The 17,885-nt window shown below is 32.8% G+C and overlaps 1 protein-coding gene across 1 annotated transcript; it reads right to left on the minus strand.

The window, feature by feature from the left end:
- Positions 1 to 1,071: 1,071 nt before the first annotated feature.
- Positions 1,072 to 15,412, minus strand: LOC134269010 (fibrinogen C domain-containing protein 1-B-like). The gene is made up of 5 exons (XM_062751238.1): positions 15,337 to 15,412; positions 12,365 to 12,501; positions 6,222 to 6,318; positions 5,486 to 5,650; positions 1,072 to 1,319 (listed from the first exon to the last, which is right to left on the minus strand). Exons 1-5 carry the CDS (start codon positions 15,410 to 15,412, stop codon positions 1,072 to 1,074), a joined length of 723 nt encoding a protein of 240 aa, XP_062607222.1.
- Between the last annotated feature and the right edge of the window lie 2,473 nt (positions 15,413 to 17,885).

The following is a 17,885-nucleotide window of genomic DNA, read 5'->3' on the forward strand; positions in this document are numbered from 1 at the left end:
TTATCTCCTCTCCAGATTCATAGTCATTTCATTTAATAATGATGACAAATTAAACCTGTCTATTCGGTCACCTTCTATTACTTGTTATTCTTCTTATAATATTCATCAAAGTAACTGATATACAGATAAACAAATGAACCCACAGCAGCTGTTCTGTTATTTATATGAAGAAACAAGTATAGTGCGGCTGTGACATAAGATTTTTAATTAATTTTTGTGTGAAATGCTATTAAAATATATAAGTCGTAATATTATAGAGAAAATATTGACTTCAAATCTGTGTCCAAGTACCTTTAAGTTGAACATCAAGGCCTGCAACTGTATTTGTATATATAACTGATATAAAGATAAGACTTTTGAAGAAGTTTGAAAGGTAAAATAAATATATGTTTTATTGTGCTGGATATATGATGGATGAATTACTGTTCTCTTCAAACATCCTTGTCTCTTACATTTTATTTTTTCCCCTAAATTTAATTTTTAATGAATAAAAAGACGAGATGAAATGAATAACAACAAAATACTTTTATGTGTATCATCTTGTGTTTCGTTTTGTTTCTCTAAATACTAATATCCACACGGTAATTGGTATTTAGTGGAACGAAACGGAACCAGACAATGACCATACTGGCAAAGCGCGACAACTCTCTTTACCTTTAGACTGCACATATTTATAAAACGATATTCTTTTTATTAAAAGCTATTGACAGTATTTATTTCATGGTTCTCTACTTAAAATCAGACACTTGACACTTTTTGGTTGGTTCCCCTAGATATAAAATGGCAGAATAATTTGTGATTAAGTAACGTATTATATTAATTTTTATTATATATATATATTTTTTTTATATATAATATATTGATATTTATTCCATCCCCCCCCCCCCCGGCTGCGCTACAACTGGTTGGGTTCCGTTTCGTTCCGCAAAGTACCAGTAGTCAAAAATGTGATTACCTTTCGAATAGCGAAAACACGCCCTCTATTAACTGAGATAGAACTTAAGAATAGTCAGCATTCACAATAATTTTATTTTAAAATTTCAGGATTAACGAGATAAATGTACATAAACTCTAGATTTTTTGTCTAATCATCATCACAGTCTGTTTCAACGCTTCATTATACTTCCAGTATTCCCATACCGGGTATTTCCAACCGAACACTGCCGACTGGGCATACTCTCCGTTAAGATTTGACCTGAGACAGTTGCGGTACCACCAGGCTCCATGCCGCATTAAAGCACAGCTATTACTACTCTTGTTGTCATTGTCTTGGTCCTTAGTACTGAATCTCGCACCATTGTGATAAGCCAAACTGTCACCTGCAACAGAGTATATTGAAAGTATAGCCATCATTCTGATCTTTGGTGCCATATTCCAATTACAGATAAATTGCCACATGTCAAGGAGCATCCGGACAACATGAAAATATATTAATTTATAACGATTTTTCGTTACACAATAACATCCACTGTATTTGTCATTGACCTGAGCTTTAGAGGCGAAAACAACATTGTCTTCGTTTGTAAGGCTCATTATATAAAATGCATTTCAGAACGACTTGGATTTGGAGTTTTTGACTGACAGTATCTATTTTGGATACCAGGTCTTCCAACAATCTACTGGAATTCCCATGGGAACTAATGCACCCCGTTATTAGCAGACCCATTTTTAATTTATATGAAGCAGAATTTGTCCAAAATCTTGTTAAAAGAAAACACCTGCTGCGGCCTTCAACTCAACAGTCATTTAATTTTATCGACGTCGTTTGTGAAACAACAATGGTAACTTCCATTCTTATGTCGATACGATATATCCCGATGAACTTGATATAAAAGAAACCACAGAGTTTTACACATCTGTTTCATGTTAAGTCATTTTATTTGAAAAAAAAATGTTATGATAATCTAACAACCAAGCTTTATGATAAACATGATGACGTTAACTTTACAATCGTCAACTTCCCTTTGTTATGCAGCAAAATACCTCCATTACCTGCATAAGTTGTTTATATATCTCAGTCAAAAACACATTCTGTAAGTATGACGATTTTTTAAACGAGGTAAATTATTGACAAGGAAGTTGATGAAACAGGAATATCAGTAGTTTCTCTTAAAGTATTTCGTAAGTTCTATGTTCGATGCAATGACCTTGTCAGCAAATACAATTTATCATTGAGTCAAACGCTTACTGACGTTTTACTCATTTTTAGTCCATTATATATACACTGCATTGACGACAATGAGCACACGCGGGTGTGACAGATCAGCAGGGGATGCTCATTGCTCCATGGCACCTGATCCTACCTCTAATGTTTCGGAGGTCTGTGTTTGCTCTGCTCTTATTTTGTACTGTTATATGGACTTTTGATCTTTAGTGCAGTTTGTTATCTCCATATATTACACTTGAGAAATATGAAAGCCAAAGTCCCACCCATGCAGAAGTTATGAGCAAGGTAAAAGTTTTTGCGGACAAACATACAGGGAAACCTTCGGGAGTAAAAACTTTTTTTTTCGTTATAACTTGGAACTTTGCTGTTAAACCAAGATATTTGCTGAAGTCTTTTCATTTGATTTTATGATCAAGTTCATTACAACGATAAAAAAGGCTATTTTGAACTCTTGACCATTACAAGCCAATTTTAAGTTTTCTCGCCATTGTATGTGTCTTTCCTCTTTCTTCATCTTTTTAACGATACATTTCGTCTTTTTTTCAACGCTGTTAAAAACAATGAAAGATTAAGCAAATTTTTCCAAAGTGAAAATTTATGGTTATGATTTCGGAAATTTACGTCGTAAATTTTTAGCAATCTCTATACAAAAGGAAATAAAATTAAGATAAAGTTTTTTGAAAATTTACAGGATTTGGTAAATTAATTAACAATATCCAATAATAGATATTCTCTATAAAGCATCATATGACGCGTTATGCTATTGAAATAATAAATGTTTCTTAGCTTGTACGCCAGGTTTCTATAGTGTGTAATTTTATTTTAAAATGATGGATTGGTTAATTTACTAGTGATAAAATTGTTATGAATTTGAAAAGTTAAACACCTTGAAAAGTGACATGCAAATTTTCCTTTAAAAGTATCAGTCTAAAGAATTTCTTGAATTCAGAAAATGAGAAAAAGAAAATCTTTAGAATTGATTTTATTAAAAGGATTTTGAAATAAAATGCAAAATTCTGAAGACTAATCTGTCTTATTCTTTTCTTCTTTACATCTTCTGAGGAAATCTCGTTCATATAAATTGATAAGAGGTCCCCGTACGTCATGGTCCTTGTGTATCAGTCAAAATCAAAGGTTTCTAAAGTAATACATAGTGCTATAATTTTGCGATAGTGTGCGAAAGTTGCGCGTTATAATGCGAACAATTTCGCGAAAGTTAGACGTTTATTCGAAAAAGTTTCTCGTTATAACACATAAATATCAACCCACAAAAATGAGCTCAATGGGCTGTAGTAGTTTTTTTTCTGTTGGTAACCCCACAATCACACAGAGCTGCGACTATACGGCGATCACCCCGATCAAGCCACGATCTGAATTTCTTTTAGATCGGGGCAGATTGCAGCCGATCGGCGTCTAAATAAAGCAATATTCACAAATTATGGTCTTCGCGACGACCGTACTACGATGTCGCTACGTCAAACGCAATGCTAACACGCTTCTAGTACGATGTTATGCAGACCGTTGCAGACAAGCGGCCGTGTTTACTGCGTTTACGCTATGCTACCATTACGACATTAAAGACCATACGACGACGCTACGCAGACCTAGATCACTGTACGGCGATGTCGCTACGGTGGTGCCGATCATATTGTGATTGCATTACGCTTCTAGTACGATTTTGACGATGATGTAAATCTATATATCTTGCAACCGCATATTTTTGTACTACGATTTTAGAGATGATACATATCTTGCGACCGCATTTTTTTGCGGTCTTTACCACATGGTTTAAGGGTATTTTCAATTTTAACTGTAAGAAGATGTGGAAATTCTCAGTTGCAAATGATTGTCAAGTACATGTATAGTGTTACCCTTTTCATGTAGTTTACAGATGATGATTGGTCAAATATTAGCGCTATAAGAACAAACTCCTGTCGGATTGGTCGTGATATGATCGGCGTAAGGTCATTGAAGGTCTTCGTAGGATCTTCAGGAACTTAGAGAGATCGTAGTGAGAACGTAGAGGAAGCACTGTATGAGCGTACTTGGTAAGTTCCTACGCTCTTACGGCGCTTTTACTACGATCACGAAGATCTCTCTACGATGCTTCCGCGCTGCTTGTACGATTACGGCACTTCTACTACGCTCTTTTTACGACTTAACCCCCGATTCTTGTTGGCCACGATCCCGGTACGCTTGTTTTGAACATGTTCAAAATAAGCGTGGTGAGAGCGTAGAGCTCTCCGAACATGAAGACCCTACTGCGATCATACTACGTACGCTTATGACGATTCCACGACGTTTCTCCTGCGATTTTTCACGATCGGCCACGCTTTCTGCCACACTTCGATCGTAGTAGAAGCGGCGTCTATGTGTGAACGGGGGTAAGGCTGATTGACTCTTTGACTTTTACGAGTAGCGCTGACTTTTACAGTTTACATCTTACTTTTACACCAGAACGAACATACGGAAGCTCTTTTACGATATAAATATTTAGCTCAACATTTAATTCAACCAAATAACAGGTTATTTCAAAGCGTAAATCGGTTGTCCTTAAAGTAAACGACAACCACCCAACACTCAACTCCCGGTCTTCACATGTAAGTGCCCCTAACAAGATTAGGGGCACTAGCTATGACCACTAGAAAGGTGTTATTACATATTATAAATTCAAAGGTTTAAATGTCAAGTAAATCGTCAACTGTGAAAGTTCAGTGCTTCTCGTGAAAGTCCAATAGCCGTATGAATTCGCCTAACAAGAGCAATTGATACCAAAACTAGTATTTATTGCACAAAAAATGGAAGTAGGTCATTATTCTAGCAAGTCATTTTTCTGCAATCCACAAGGAGAAACATGACCACAAGGAAACATTTTTTACAGGGAACTGGGTAATTTTTCTACATAGAAAATGGCGTATGGGGATAAATGTCTATGAAGAAATATAAACCTTGGCAATATTCTACAGGGGTCACCTTTTGTCGTCACACCAGCGACAGTGTCAATTGTTTGTAATCATCATACATTTCATTTAATTACTCACACTATGTACAGTCAGATACCTGCACAATATGTACAGTCAGATACCTGCACAATACGTACAGTCAGATACCTACACAATATGTTCATTAAAGCACCTGTACATTATGAACCGTCAAATACCTGTACAAATCGTACAGCCTCATGTCTGTACAATATGTATATTCAACATATTCAATCTCCTGTACAATATGTACCGCCTCATGTCTGTACAAAATGTACATTCAAATACCTGTACAATACATTGATCCCACTACCTCTGGGCGGATCCCACTACTCACCTGCTGTTCCACTGTATCCAGACACCGTCAGTGTATATTTACTGTCTTCATCTCCGATGTAAAATGTGGTATACACAGCGTAGGCCTGTTCTCCGTTATAACTCTGGAGATCAACTCGGAGTTCTTGGTTTTTATTCTTTGTTAAGATGTGGATTGCATCATTCCCTAATATATATATATATATATATATATATATATATATATATATATATATATATATATATATATATATATATATATATATATATATATATATATATATATATATATATATATATATATATATATATATATATATATATATATATATATATATATATATATATATATATATATATATATATATATATATATATATATATATATATATATATATATATATATATATATATATATATATATATATATATATATATATATATATATATATATATATATATATATATATATATATATATATATATATATATATATATATATATATATATATATATATATATAAAATGACAATAAACACGAACAATTGAATGCATTTAATTTTCAAGAATTCGTATTTTTTTCAAGATAGAATTTTGTTGGATGACTGTTTTTCATCAATATTTTCCACATTTTTTGTCGAAAATATTTAACCTGTCAGGTGAACTAGACATGCACATATGCATTCTGCTTTAATAAATATAACTTAAATTGATCAAGTTAAATACCTATCGATATGAATTAAACCATATGATAATACCTATCCAATAATCGTTAGTGGCATTCCCAAATCCATGTCTATACTCTATCCATGTCCTGTAAAAATCCACGTCACCATCGTGTCGTTTCTGAATCACCTATTAACAATGATTAATATTTAACTGTATTGCCTCTTTCGAAAAAAAAGCCCACCACTTTGTTATATGTAAATTTCCGAACAAGAAGATATGCCATTATGTAGTAATTATTTATACAAATACGCTATAGGACAAAACCAAGTAATATAGAATTGTTTGCACATATATGATTGTCATTGTGAAAAATGGCTAAACAATGATTGATTTTATTTTAATAAAGAAGAATAATGACCACCATTTTTCATTCCTCTTAATTATCAGTTAAATTTAAAGTTTAAATATATGCCAGTCCAATATTTTTAGTATTTTATTAAAGCACTTTATAAGAAAACGTAGTAGTGTAGAATTGTTTGAACATCCATTATACTCGTTGTGTAAATGGTTTAGGAACCAACTCAAACACGAGAAATTGTGGGCAGTTATTTTGTTCTCTGCCAGATGAGTGCATTTTATTGTTATGTTTAGCCTCAATGTTTGTTGTAAAACTTAGAAATAATGGTTGTGTTTCGAATACTAATTACTGACTTGAGAACTCTCCTGCGGAAACAGTTTCTAGTTATGCTGAGCGAAAGGCATAATGTCATCATGATTTTGTTAAATTTAATTTGTTTTATAATTAGCTCTGTAATATGAAACTCTCTTGGATGGTTCATAGTTGAAGTTGAAATACGAGCGTCGTTCGATAAATAATCCAAGATATCATCTAAAATTAGTAAGTATGCAAAACATACCCTCAATAATTTTAATCTTTCAAGGCATTCACTGTAACCCTTTACACTTGTCTTAAGTATTTCTATTCATGAACAGAAAACCTCAGTATACTCATCTTTAGGGAAGCCCAAAAAGACACTGACAAATATAATATCCCATGACATATCTGAAGGCCGGTATACACGGTAAGATTTGTATTATAAGATTTGTATTATAATACAAAATCTTACTGTGTATACACTCCTAATACAATGTATCATAAGATTTTTCGAATCTTATAAGACTGTATTAAGAATAGAGCAATGCTCTGTTTCCTAATACAAGTCTTAACTCACCTTTCACTTTCAACCAATCAAATGTACTTACATTGGGGGTCATCCTATTTATATCATTACTAAATAAAGCACATGGTAAATAATAAAGGCCGACTTTTCGAGTAACGATATCGAAAAACTCGTGGTTTTATGGGAAGGGGAGGAGGACTTGTGGAATATATCAAGCTGTAGCTACCACAAAAAAGATGCTAGAAGCAGAGCTTATTATTATCGTTTTTATTATTTTGACAGAGAGAGAAATATGGCAGGAGAAAACACGTGGAAATAATAGTTTATTTACAATCTTATAAGATATGTAATAGCGTGTGTACAAGAAAGTATTATAATACAAAAGTATTATAATACTTGTATTATACTACAAATCTCATCGTGTATACCTGCCTTGATTTGAAGAAATTTTGACTCTCCCTTTTTCCTTTAGATTTATTAGAACCGCTTGTAAACTACAAAGCGTTTACGCTTAAATTTTCCACAAATAAAAATCATATCTTTAAGAGTCAAAATCAGCAAGCATCGAGCATTGAATGGAAAGTCAAAATTTTATTTTTTCAAAAGCTTTTGGTATATGAAAGATTTTGTCCTACCTAATGCTAAAACACAATTAAAAATTTTTTCGAATGTATGAAGGGACTGGTATCCAAGGAAATTCATTTCCTTAGCAACCTTAGAAGGGGGTAATTTGAATACATGTACAGTGTCCATTATATTGGTCATATTGGTTCTGATCAAAGCATACTCATAATATTACTATTGTTGATAAAGAAATGCACATTTAATTTCAAAAGGAATTTTATATTCCTCATAAACGAAACTTGGAAAGGGGGGGGGGGGGTAGGAATCACCTTGTTCACCCATCCATATGTATGTAAAACTTTGCCTTTTCCATAACATTTCAATGAAGTTCTACTGAAAGTTCATACTTGATATTAAGATTGCTTGTGATCTAGAGATGTGTCCAAAACTTTACCCAAGGTGATTTGAACAAGTTCAAGGTCATTGGTAGAAGAAAAGTGCAATCTTTGTCCATTCTGTAACATTCTAATGAAAAGACTTAAGTTTTATCTCGGATATTATTTTTGAGCTGTAGGTTTGTCATGACCTTGACCAAAGTTTATTTGGACATGTTTGACCTTGACTCAGGGACATAGCTTTTTCAAGGTCATTGCAGTAAAAGTGTACTATATGAATTTGGCACATTTACATATTTAACTTTGAATGAAGAGAAATTGGAAGTTTGTGCTCAACACCACAGTTTTACTACCTATGACTGGAGTATACATGTATGTCGTAGTCATTTTTGGTATGTATATCTGCTATAGCAAAATTTTAAAAAGGTATTAAATTATAATTTGGACCTTTTTTGAAATAAAAAACATTTAATGCAATAGCATTATTTTATGAGTTTGCTCACAATAATTATAGTTTATGAAAAGGAGTCACTATGACATCTCACATAATTTTAAAGTAAAACCATATCAATCAGGCATGTAGCATCAGGTTTGGGTTGGGTAGGGGGGATGACATCCCCAACCAATTTTTTTCTCAACATAACATGATGTTAAACCCCCCCCCCCCTGCCCGCGAGTTTGGAGAATTTCCCCACTTTTTTCTTGCATTTTGTTAATGCCTACCCCACACCATGCACTTTCAAAAATGATACCATGTTTGTCAAGAACGAATGACTGCAACCTATGGTATTGAACCGATGATATATTCTCCTGCTGTCCTAATTAAGAAACAATACTGCAAGACAGCTAAGACCTCAGTAGCTACTGGTGCCTAAAAAAAATCTTGAAGGGTTATATATACATGTATATATGAATGTCTAAACTTGAACTGACCCTAAAAGATATTCATTAATAACCCTAATGGGTAATCCTTTGATTGGCATATATCAAAATTTTTGTTGTACATATGTACTTATGTTTAAAAACATTTTGAAAACAATGTAGAAATCAGAAGAGAATGACAAATATGAATATTTTACATATATATAATACCTAGAGATACAAAACATAAATTTGAGGAACGTGTCGTCTGACTTTAAACTAGTTCATCATCATCATCATCATATATAAATTAGCCCTCTTTCTTTTTTCTCACAAAAATATTTTGTCAGTTTTAAAATTAATTGATTGATCATTTAATATTGACCTTGTTTTAATTATGATACTACAAAATGCAGAATATAAAGATATGTTTCAGATTCTTTGACTATCTAATAATTATGAATCTGCATGCTAAAAATTGATAGTTAAAAGATTTATATGAATAAAAAAATGCTAACAGACAAACAAACAATATTACTTTTGAAATGAACATTTTTATTTGATCCACTTTCATAAATACACTGTACAATTTATGGGTCTATTTTCTGGATCCCTGGGTCTCCGGTAACACTATCCACTCACTTTCAGCATCAATGGTCTGTACAGGAATAATGTATTCTCATAATCTGAAAAAAGTGATAAAATTAAAATGTAATAATATTATACAGCTTTGCCGTCATATAGTATTCTTAGAACCATTTCTAGTTGAGCTTGAGGAATGATGATGAATGCAAAGCATGTTTATTGGAATAAATTAAATTCCAAGAAATCTCAATGGTTTATCATTTTATTTTAAAAAGTTAACGTTTTTACTAAATGTATTATTTACATGTTTTTCCTGTCCATTTCTATATCAGCTCATCCAATTCTGTTTCTGCTTCTTTCCGAGTTTGGCTTCAAAGTGCCGAATTTCATTCTAAAAACAGAAGTATACAACACAAAGTTGAGACCGCATTGATTTTAGATATTCTTTAAATCCAAAAACTTGTAATAAAAAGGTCAGTTGGTTCTAGGTTTTGTCAAAACTCTCAATCATGTTTTTCATTTCTTTCCAATACCCCCCCCCCCCCCCCCCCCAAGAAAAAATGGAGTAGAAATATTCATTTAATAAATTTACGTGCTTTAAATCTAATGATGCTTATTATTTGAACCTAGTTGACGTAATTAGTTCAGTGGTACCAGAGAAAATGTTAGCTGAATATGAATTTTCTTTTATAAGTAAACACTGGATGACATCATCTAAAAAAAGTTTTTTTTTAATTAATTATTTTACTGTGGTATATATACAATTCAGTTACTAGTCCACTAGAGTGCATAATGCACTTGTCTGTATCACAATACTTCCAAGGTAATCCACTTTCCTAAACTAAAATATATTAAGTACAGAGTTAACCACCTGCCCCTTTTTCTTTTTCTTTTTTACAGACGCCATAACAAAGGTCATTCCATTTTACAAATATTTCATAAGTGTTGGTTTTCATAAATTCATAATTTTTCATGTAAAAAGCATGTATTATCTTAAATGGTAAATAAAGATATCTACTATATTACATGTATATACTGTACAAAATTTTTATTTACTTGACCATCAATCAAGTTATGATCATGATATTAAGCTGGTGAGTGACTTTGGCTACATACATACCGTGAATACAACAAATTAAACTTAAACTTAATTCAATTTAAACTTTATAATTTGGGATACAGTTATGTAACTGATCATGACGAACTTTTTCACGTTAGGCCCACAGAAACAATCTAAATTTGGGAATTTAATTTTATCACATTATAGTTTAATATCGGCAATATTATTGTGGGGCATACCCCCTCCTCCTGGTTCCGCAGGCCATGCATAATCTTTTCTTTTTAGTTATAAAATCACTCTCTACCATCCCGTTTTATACGTTATGTCAAAAATCTTGACTTGAGCCCATCGCAGAGGTGTCTGAGAGAGGAACGAACGACAACTCTGCATGGGGGATTGTTATAAAATAAGTAATGCTAATATATATAATCAATCAGAATAAATTTGAAATGTGCAATAACACTTGCCAAGTGTAATATAGTTTACTGCATGGTTAATTTATGCTATACATTCTTCAGTAACTGTTGTAATGGTAAGTAAAAATTTCAATCACTCACCGTAATTAAGACTCATGAAAACGCCAAAATTGAGGCTCACACTGCTCCAAGTTTGTAATTTTCTGCTAGTCTTCTGTACATTGTTATTGAAAACAATGTAAGCAAACTACCGTTTATTCCTCCTATGTTAAAGAGCTAAACCAAAGGGAGGTAATTGGAAGCAAAAGTGACAGAAAATTATGGATTTAAATCATTTGTCATATATAAATGCTTTAGTTGCCTGCAGATTTTTTTCTTGATTCTTCTAGAACAAATACTGTTTAATAAATATTTCATGTTGATAAGCTTTAATGTGGTTGTAGATTTCTTATAGAGTACTTCAAATTTGCTGTTTTATAAATCAAAACAAACCTCCAAAAACTAGTTTTATTCATCAAAAGGTGAAGAGAATTTCAATAATCAACAGTTGTTAAAATAGAGTATATTTATATAAATAGAATAATAATTTAAGAAGCCCTTTTTAATGACTAGTAATAAAAAAGTATTTGTTTAACCATAAATTCAAGTATCATGATAAGTACAAAACACGCTATTTGAAAGGCGCGTGGTTTCCATAACAACAATGCGAAAAATTATTTTTTGCTTGCCTTTTTCTATCATACCCTTTGTTCTGAAAATTTATATATGAGTTGTAACCAAATCTGTTTCTAGGCCACTTTCCACATTTTTTAATTAAATGCTCGATGCTTGCTGATTTTGACTCTTAATTAGGTTCTTCGGCGATTCAATATGTAGAAAAGTACAGATTTAAGATATGCTCTTATTTTTCATCTTCTTGGCAGAGATTGTTTTTTAACAGTTTACAGTTCATGTTTACTTTAGGGTTTCGTCAAAGGTCAAATTAGTCATTCAAAGGTCAGTGTCAACTGTCGTCGTATCACAATAAACCTCTCTCCAGGTGTTATTGATGTATATAACTAACAATAAAACACTTCTCACTGTCCACCCCCTCCATCTGTCGTCATGTCACAGTATACCTCTCTCCAGGTGTTGTCGATGTATAACATTGACAATAAACACACTACTCACCGTCCACCCTCCTCCATCTGTCGTCATGTCACAGTAGACCTCTCTCCGAGTGTCAGCATAAATAACATACACTCCATCTTGTCCTTTCTTGCTTGGATCTCTTTGCATAATGTCGGAACAGTCTTTATATATTTTTTCTATTCAATGTAAAATAAAAAAATCAAATCTAAGTGATAACACGTTCTACAACTCATCATTTATTGAAGATTTATAGATTCAATGAATGTTGTTTGATTTTTAATCGAATACTTTGGAATCCCAAATTTTCGTGGGGCGGGGGGTATTTTTCGTTGTTTTCGATGTATGAAGAGACCCACGAATTCATGTGCACAACGAAATGTAAAATGTGACATACGTTACTATTCAACAAATCTACATCCACGAAATCAAATCCACTCCGACCAAGATTTTTTTCTCAAACCATAAAAATTTGACCCCACGAAAATATGTGATTTTTCAGTACTCTTCAAACTTGAATAATTTATTCGCGGACCTCTCACATCATCTTTTAGTATCTAAAGCTAGTTAGTTACAATCGGGATAATGAAATATCTAGTCAAAAGTTGTAATAATAAACTGTAAAATTAGGAATGAATAAAAAGTCGTTCATGGTAAAGAAATCTTTCAAATAGAGACACAAAGCGGGTTCCAGTAAATATTCCACCAAGCCCCTTTCTTTACTTCTCACTAAGATATTAACAGAAGTGAGGGAGAAATTTCAAGAGTACTGTGGAAAAACATATTCAAGAATTGGTGTAAATCAGTGTAGATACTAAAATAAACCAAATACCTTTTGGACGATTTCAAATCACAAGATTGTATTAAAATCAACAACTAATTAGAAACGTACAACTTTTCAACTTCATACACAACAACATATGAAGCAGGATTTGCCCCAAATCCATTCTAATATCGATACAATACATTCCAATAACAACCAAGCTTAATGATAAATGTGAACTTTTAATTGTCAAATTCCCTTACTAAGATACCTACATCACCTGCATACGGTTTTTATATCTTTCAGTATATTCGACAAGGAAGAACATGCTATACGTATGAATATGTCTTAAACGAGGTAAATTGTTGACAAACAAGTTGATAAAGCACGAATATCACCAGTCTATTTTAAAATCATCATTTCGTAAGTTCTTTGGTCGATACTACGACCTTTTCAGCAAATACGTATCATTTAGTAAAATGCTGATTGACTTTTCATATGCTGATTGTTAGCCATAAATAATTGTAATTTTCACTCCTATACGATATATCCCGGTGAGCTTCTGATAAAAGACACAACAGAGTCTGACACATCTGTCTCATATTAAGATATTTAACTTTAAAAAGACGGTAATGGTAATCTTACAACCAAGCTCTATGATAAACGGGATGACTTTAACTTTTCTATCTTAATTTTTTAATTATGTAGTTATATGTATCTCAGTTGATTCGATACGCAAGAGATTGTTCCACGTATGAACAATTTCTAAAACAAGGTAAATTATTGACAGACAAGTTGATGAAACAGGAATATCAACCGTCTCGTTTAAAGTCATCATTTCATAAGTTTAAGTGTCGATACAATGACCTTTTTAGCAAATACAATTTATCACTGAGTCAAATACTGACTGATTTTTTTCATACTAATTGTTAGTCCATTGTTTACACACTGAATTGACGACGGATTTTCCGTTATTTCCAGATCATGACAAGGAGCATACGGCGAGTGAGACCGGTCGGCTAGGAATGCTCACTCTTGCATGGCACCTGTTCCCACCTCAGATGTTTTGAAGGTCCGTGTTTGCTCTGATCCTATTTTGCATTGTTTTCTGGATTTTTGATCGTTATTTTCATATGTTTCATCACATCATAAAACCAAAGCAACTAAACAGTTATTCCTTAATTGAAGTCCATTCCTAGGATTCGTGGAGTCCATACGTTATCGAAAAATTCTAGAACGGGACAAAACAAAATTTATAACAACGTCATGAATAGAAATATCCATTTTCAGTAAATGACGTGTGTTTTTGAATTTTTGTAGTGTCCCCCAGATTTGTATATACCGTTGAAAAATCGTACATACCAATCTCAAATCAATACACTTAATATATTTCAATAATGTTTAGTTGTTTTAACAGATATTTTGTCTCTTACGTCGTTTTAAATGCTTTAAAAATACTTTTTTGAAAGGACGCTGCCTCGTTCGGACGGCCGGCGTCGCTTTTTCAGTCGAGTTTAGACACATATTTGTTAGGGTTTTTGTTTAGTATTTGCACTGTCTATATAGAAAGGGATACCTAAGATATCATAAAATGATTATAGCCTCTTTATTTGTGTAACATAATTTTTTTTATCAATATTTAACTTGTTTTATATATAGAAAATAACCATTTTAATCCGAATACTTTATATCAGAGTTTATGTCATTTTAACCTTGGTCCGTGCGCTCTATTTGCGATCTTTAAAGACCCTGATTATTACAAAAATATTACATTCCATCAATAAAAACTAAATAATTCTGACTTAAAAAGAAATAGTTTGATATACAACAAATTTATTTAGAACCATTTATTTTCACAAAAAGTCATTGTCCAAGAACATTTAGGACAACCCTCGTACTCAGACTATGACCTCCCCATAACGAATGATTTAGCATACATTAACGCAACATCTCATTCGAATTTACCAATCAGTGTATTATTAAATCATCTATCAATGGTTTCCCGTTTTATATATTATTCATTTAATGTAATAAATTAGTCCGATCAGATATAAAGCGTTTTATATATCATATAACACCTTGATATAACACACTCATCTAAAGAACAAACAACATATATCAACAAAAGATTACAATCTTAATCAAACATTATTAAACATTTTAATTTCTTTTTAACAAAAGAAAGTGTAATTCAAGCTTAATCAATTTAAAAGACATTTCATCAATAGATTTAATTTAAGACATATCTGACCTTCTAAAAGAGGAACACATTTTCCAGCAATACAGATTTCATCTTCAGTACAGAGGAAGTTCAAGCAATTGCCCATGAAGTGCTAAAGTCAAAGAATTGCGATTTTGTAAATAGTTTTACCTGTACATTCATTCTCTTAATTGTGTAAAGATCTATTTCTTACTGTTGTTTCTCTTTGGAGACGGAAAACTGGGCCTTGAGTCATTAGACTGCTGTCATTCCTCAGGTCAAATCTCGTGTTTAGCCGGCATGTCTTTTCTTCTTGTATCCAATCCACCGAGCGACACAACTCAAACTTTAAACAAACCACCATGCACGTTAAAATGTCAGCATTTGTTAAAAGATTAAAACCAGGAATTGATGAATTTTCATACTTGCTAATGAGCAAAGTCTTTGGGTCAAATAAATTAAGGCATTGGGAGTTGCATGTCTGTAACAGAACTAGAACTTGTACAAAACAGTAAAGAAAAATCATCCTTACACTATCACATATTTTAAACATTTCTATTTGTGTTGCTTTCTACCAGGGCATATCTTAAGACTTTTATTTTGAAACATATAAAGTAGTCGTTAAGGTCTGCTTATTACTGATTGATGAGGTCTCCCATGACAGTTTATATAGAAGCGTTGCTAAATAATAATAAAAAAAGACATACTCATTAAATTTCAAAAGCTTTCAGTGAATTGGATAAGAATTTCCAATTATGTTTGTTAAATATTTATGAAAAGTCGGAACATCAATATTTTTTAGCTTCATAATATCCAATTTTTTTACTTGCTTGTTTTCAGTTTGAATTCTCTCGAAAATTGATTCATTAAGATGAATGCTAAAAGTCTGATGTAAGCTGCTATTATTGACTGATGGTCTGGGGATTGTCACTACCATGTCCCTCTAGACGGTAGCGACCACAACACGATCTAATGAAGGACTTTAGACTGATTTTGTGATGCAAGATCTATTATGATGTCATAATTATTTTCAACTTTCTTTTTCACGTACTTAACAACTTAGGCAGAATCATTTAGACAAGAGGCCCATGGGCCTTATAGGTCACCTGAGCATTATGCAACAACTTTCCAGCGATTCAATTTGATTAATGTTTTAAGCAAGATGCTATGACATTCACAATTTTGAAAGAGGCACCATTTGATCATCATAACGATACACTTAGCAGCTGCTTAGTTTGTTTACTTAATACCGATAGGCAGGCTGTGGGAACAAAAAATATTTCAAGTAATCAGTAATATTAAGCAAATATCAGTAATGCCCCTATCACACATGAACACCCTGACCGTTAGGCCTAGATCCACACATTGCACAATTTTTGAAAAGGCACCCTTTCTTTTCAAAAATATTCGACTAATACCACGGAGCAGATCTCGAACAATTCATCCAGTTTCAGTCAATACGTACACCCCCCCCCCCTATGGTACCCCTGACCCTAGGGCCTTGAAATTCACAATTCTGGAAAATTAGGGTCCTTGCTCATCAGAACTACATAGGTAGTTCATCTGCTTAATACCCAAGAGCAGAGAAGAAAATTTTCAAAAATTTAATGTATTTTAACTATATAATCAATAGAGCCCCACCCTATCACTAGAATCCTTGACCCTAGGGCCATAAAATCAAAATTTTGGAAGAGGTTTTCTTGTTCAGCATAACTATGCACTTAGTTCAATTCCTAGGAGCAAAAAAGAATTATTTTCAAAGAATTCTTGAATTTTCACTATATAATCTTTAGAGCCCCACCCTAACACTCGAACCCCTGACCCTTGGGCCATTAATTTCACATTTTTGGTAAAGGCACTCTTGCACATCATATCTATGCACTTAGTTAGTTTTTTTAACACTCAGTAGCAGAGAAGAAGATTTTCAAAGAAATAATGCATTTTCATGTTTTCACTATATACTTATTTAGCCCCACCCTAACAGTAGAACCCCTGACCCTGGGGCCATAAAATTCATAATTTTGGTAGAGACACTCTTGCTCATCATAACTATGCTCTTAGTTAGTTTATTTAATACCCAGGAGCAGAGAAGAAGATTTTCAAAGAAATAATGCATTTTCACTATATACTTACACTACTGGCTTTTAAACCCCTGTCCGTATGAAAATCCACTGTCTTTCTCTGTATCCTACAGCATTTTCACGGTAATCTACAGGATTTCTACAGTATCCTACTGTATGCTAGCTCTGTATATACAGTAAATCTCTGTATGCCACTGTATGTATCCCCTGCATGCCACAGTTACATACAGTAGGCCCCGATACGCCTACAGTTTGCCACTGTATGGCTACTGTTTCCTACAGACAACTACGGTAAAACACAGTATATACCACAGTACGCCCCTGTATATGTTCATTGAAGCAAAAAGAAGAAGTTTGCACACTCTCAAAGCACTGTACGGTTACCTAAGATGTGGGATTGTCAATTTAGTACACAGAGTTACTTACCTAAGAAATTTTTGAACATTATTTTAAACACATGGTAGTATTTTATTTAAGTGTTAATAGACTAATTGTGTTTTTTTTTTAACTCTGAAATAA

The sequence above is a fragment of the Saccostrea cucullata genome, unplaced genomic scaffold (assembly GCF_032062105.1).
Source record: "Saccostrea cucullata isolate Sc308-1 unplaced genomic scaffold, CSIRO_AGI_Scuc_v1 ctg5746, whole genome shotgun sequence".
In the NCBI taxonomy this organism is placed as follows: Eukaryota; Metazoa; Mollusca; class Bivalvia; order Ostreida; family Ostreidae; genus Saccostrea; species Saccostrea cuccullata.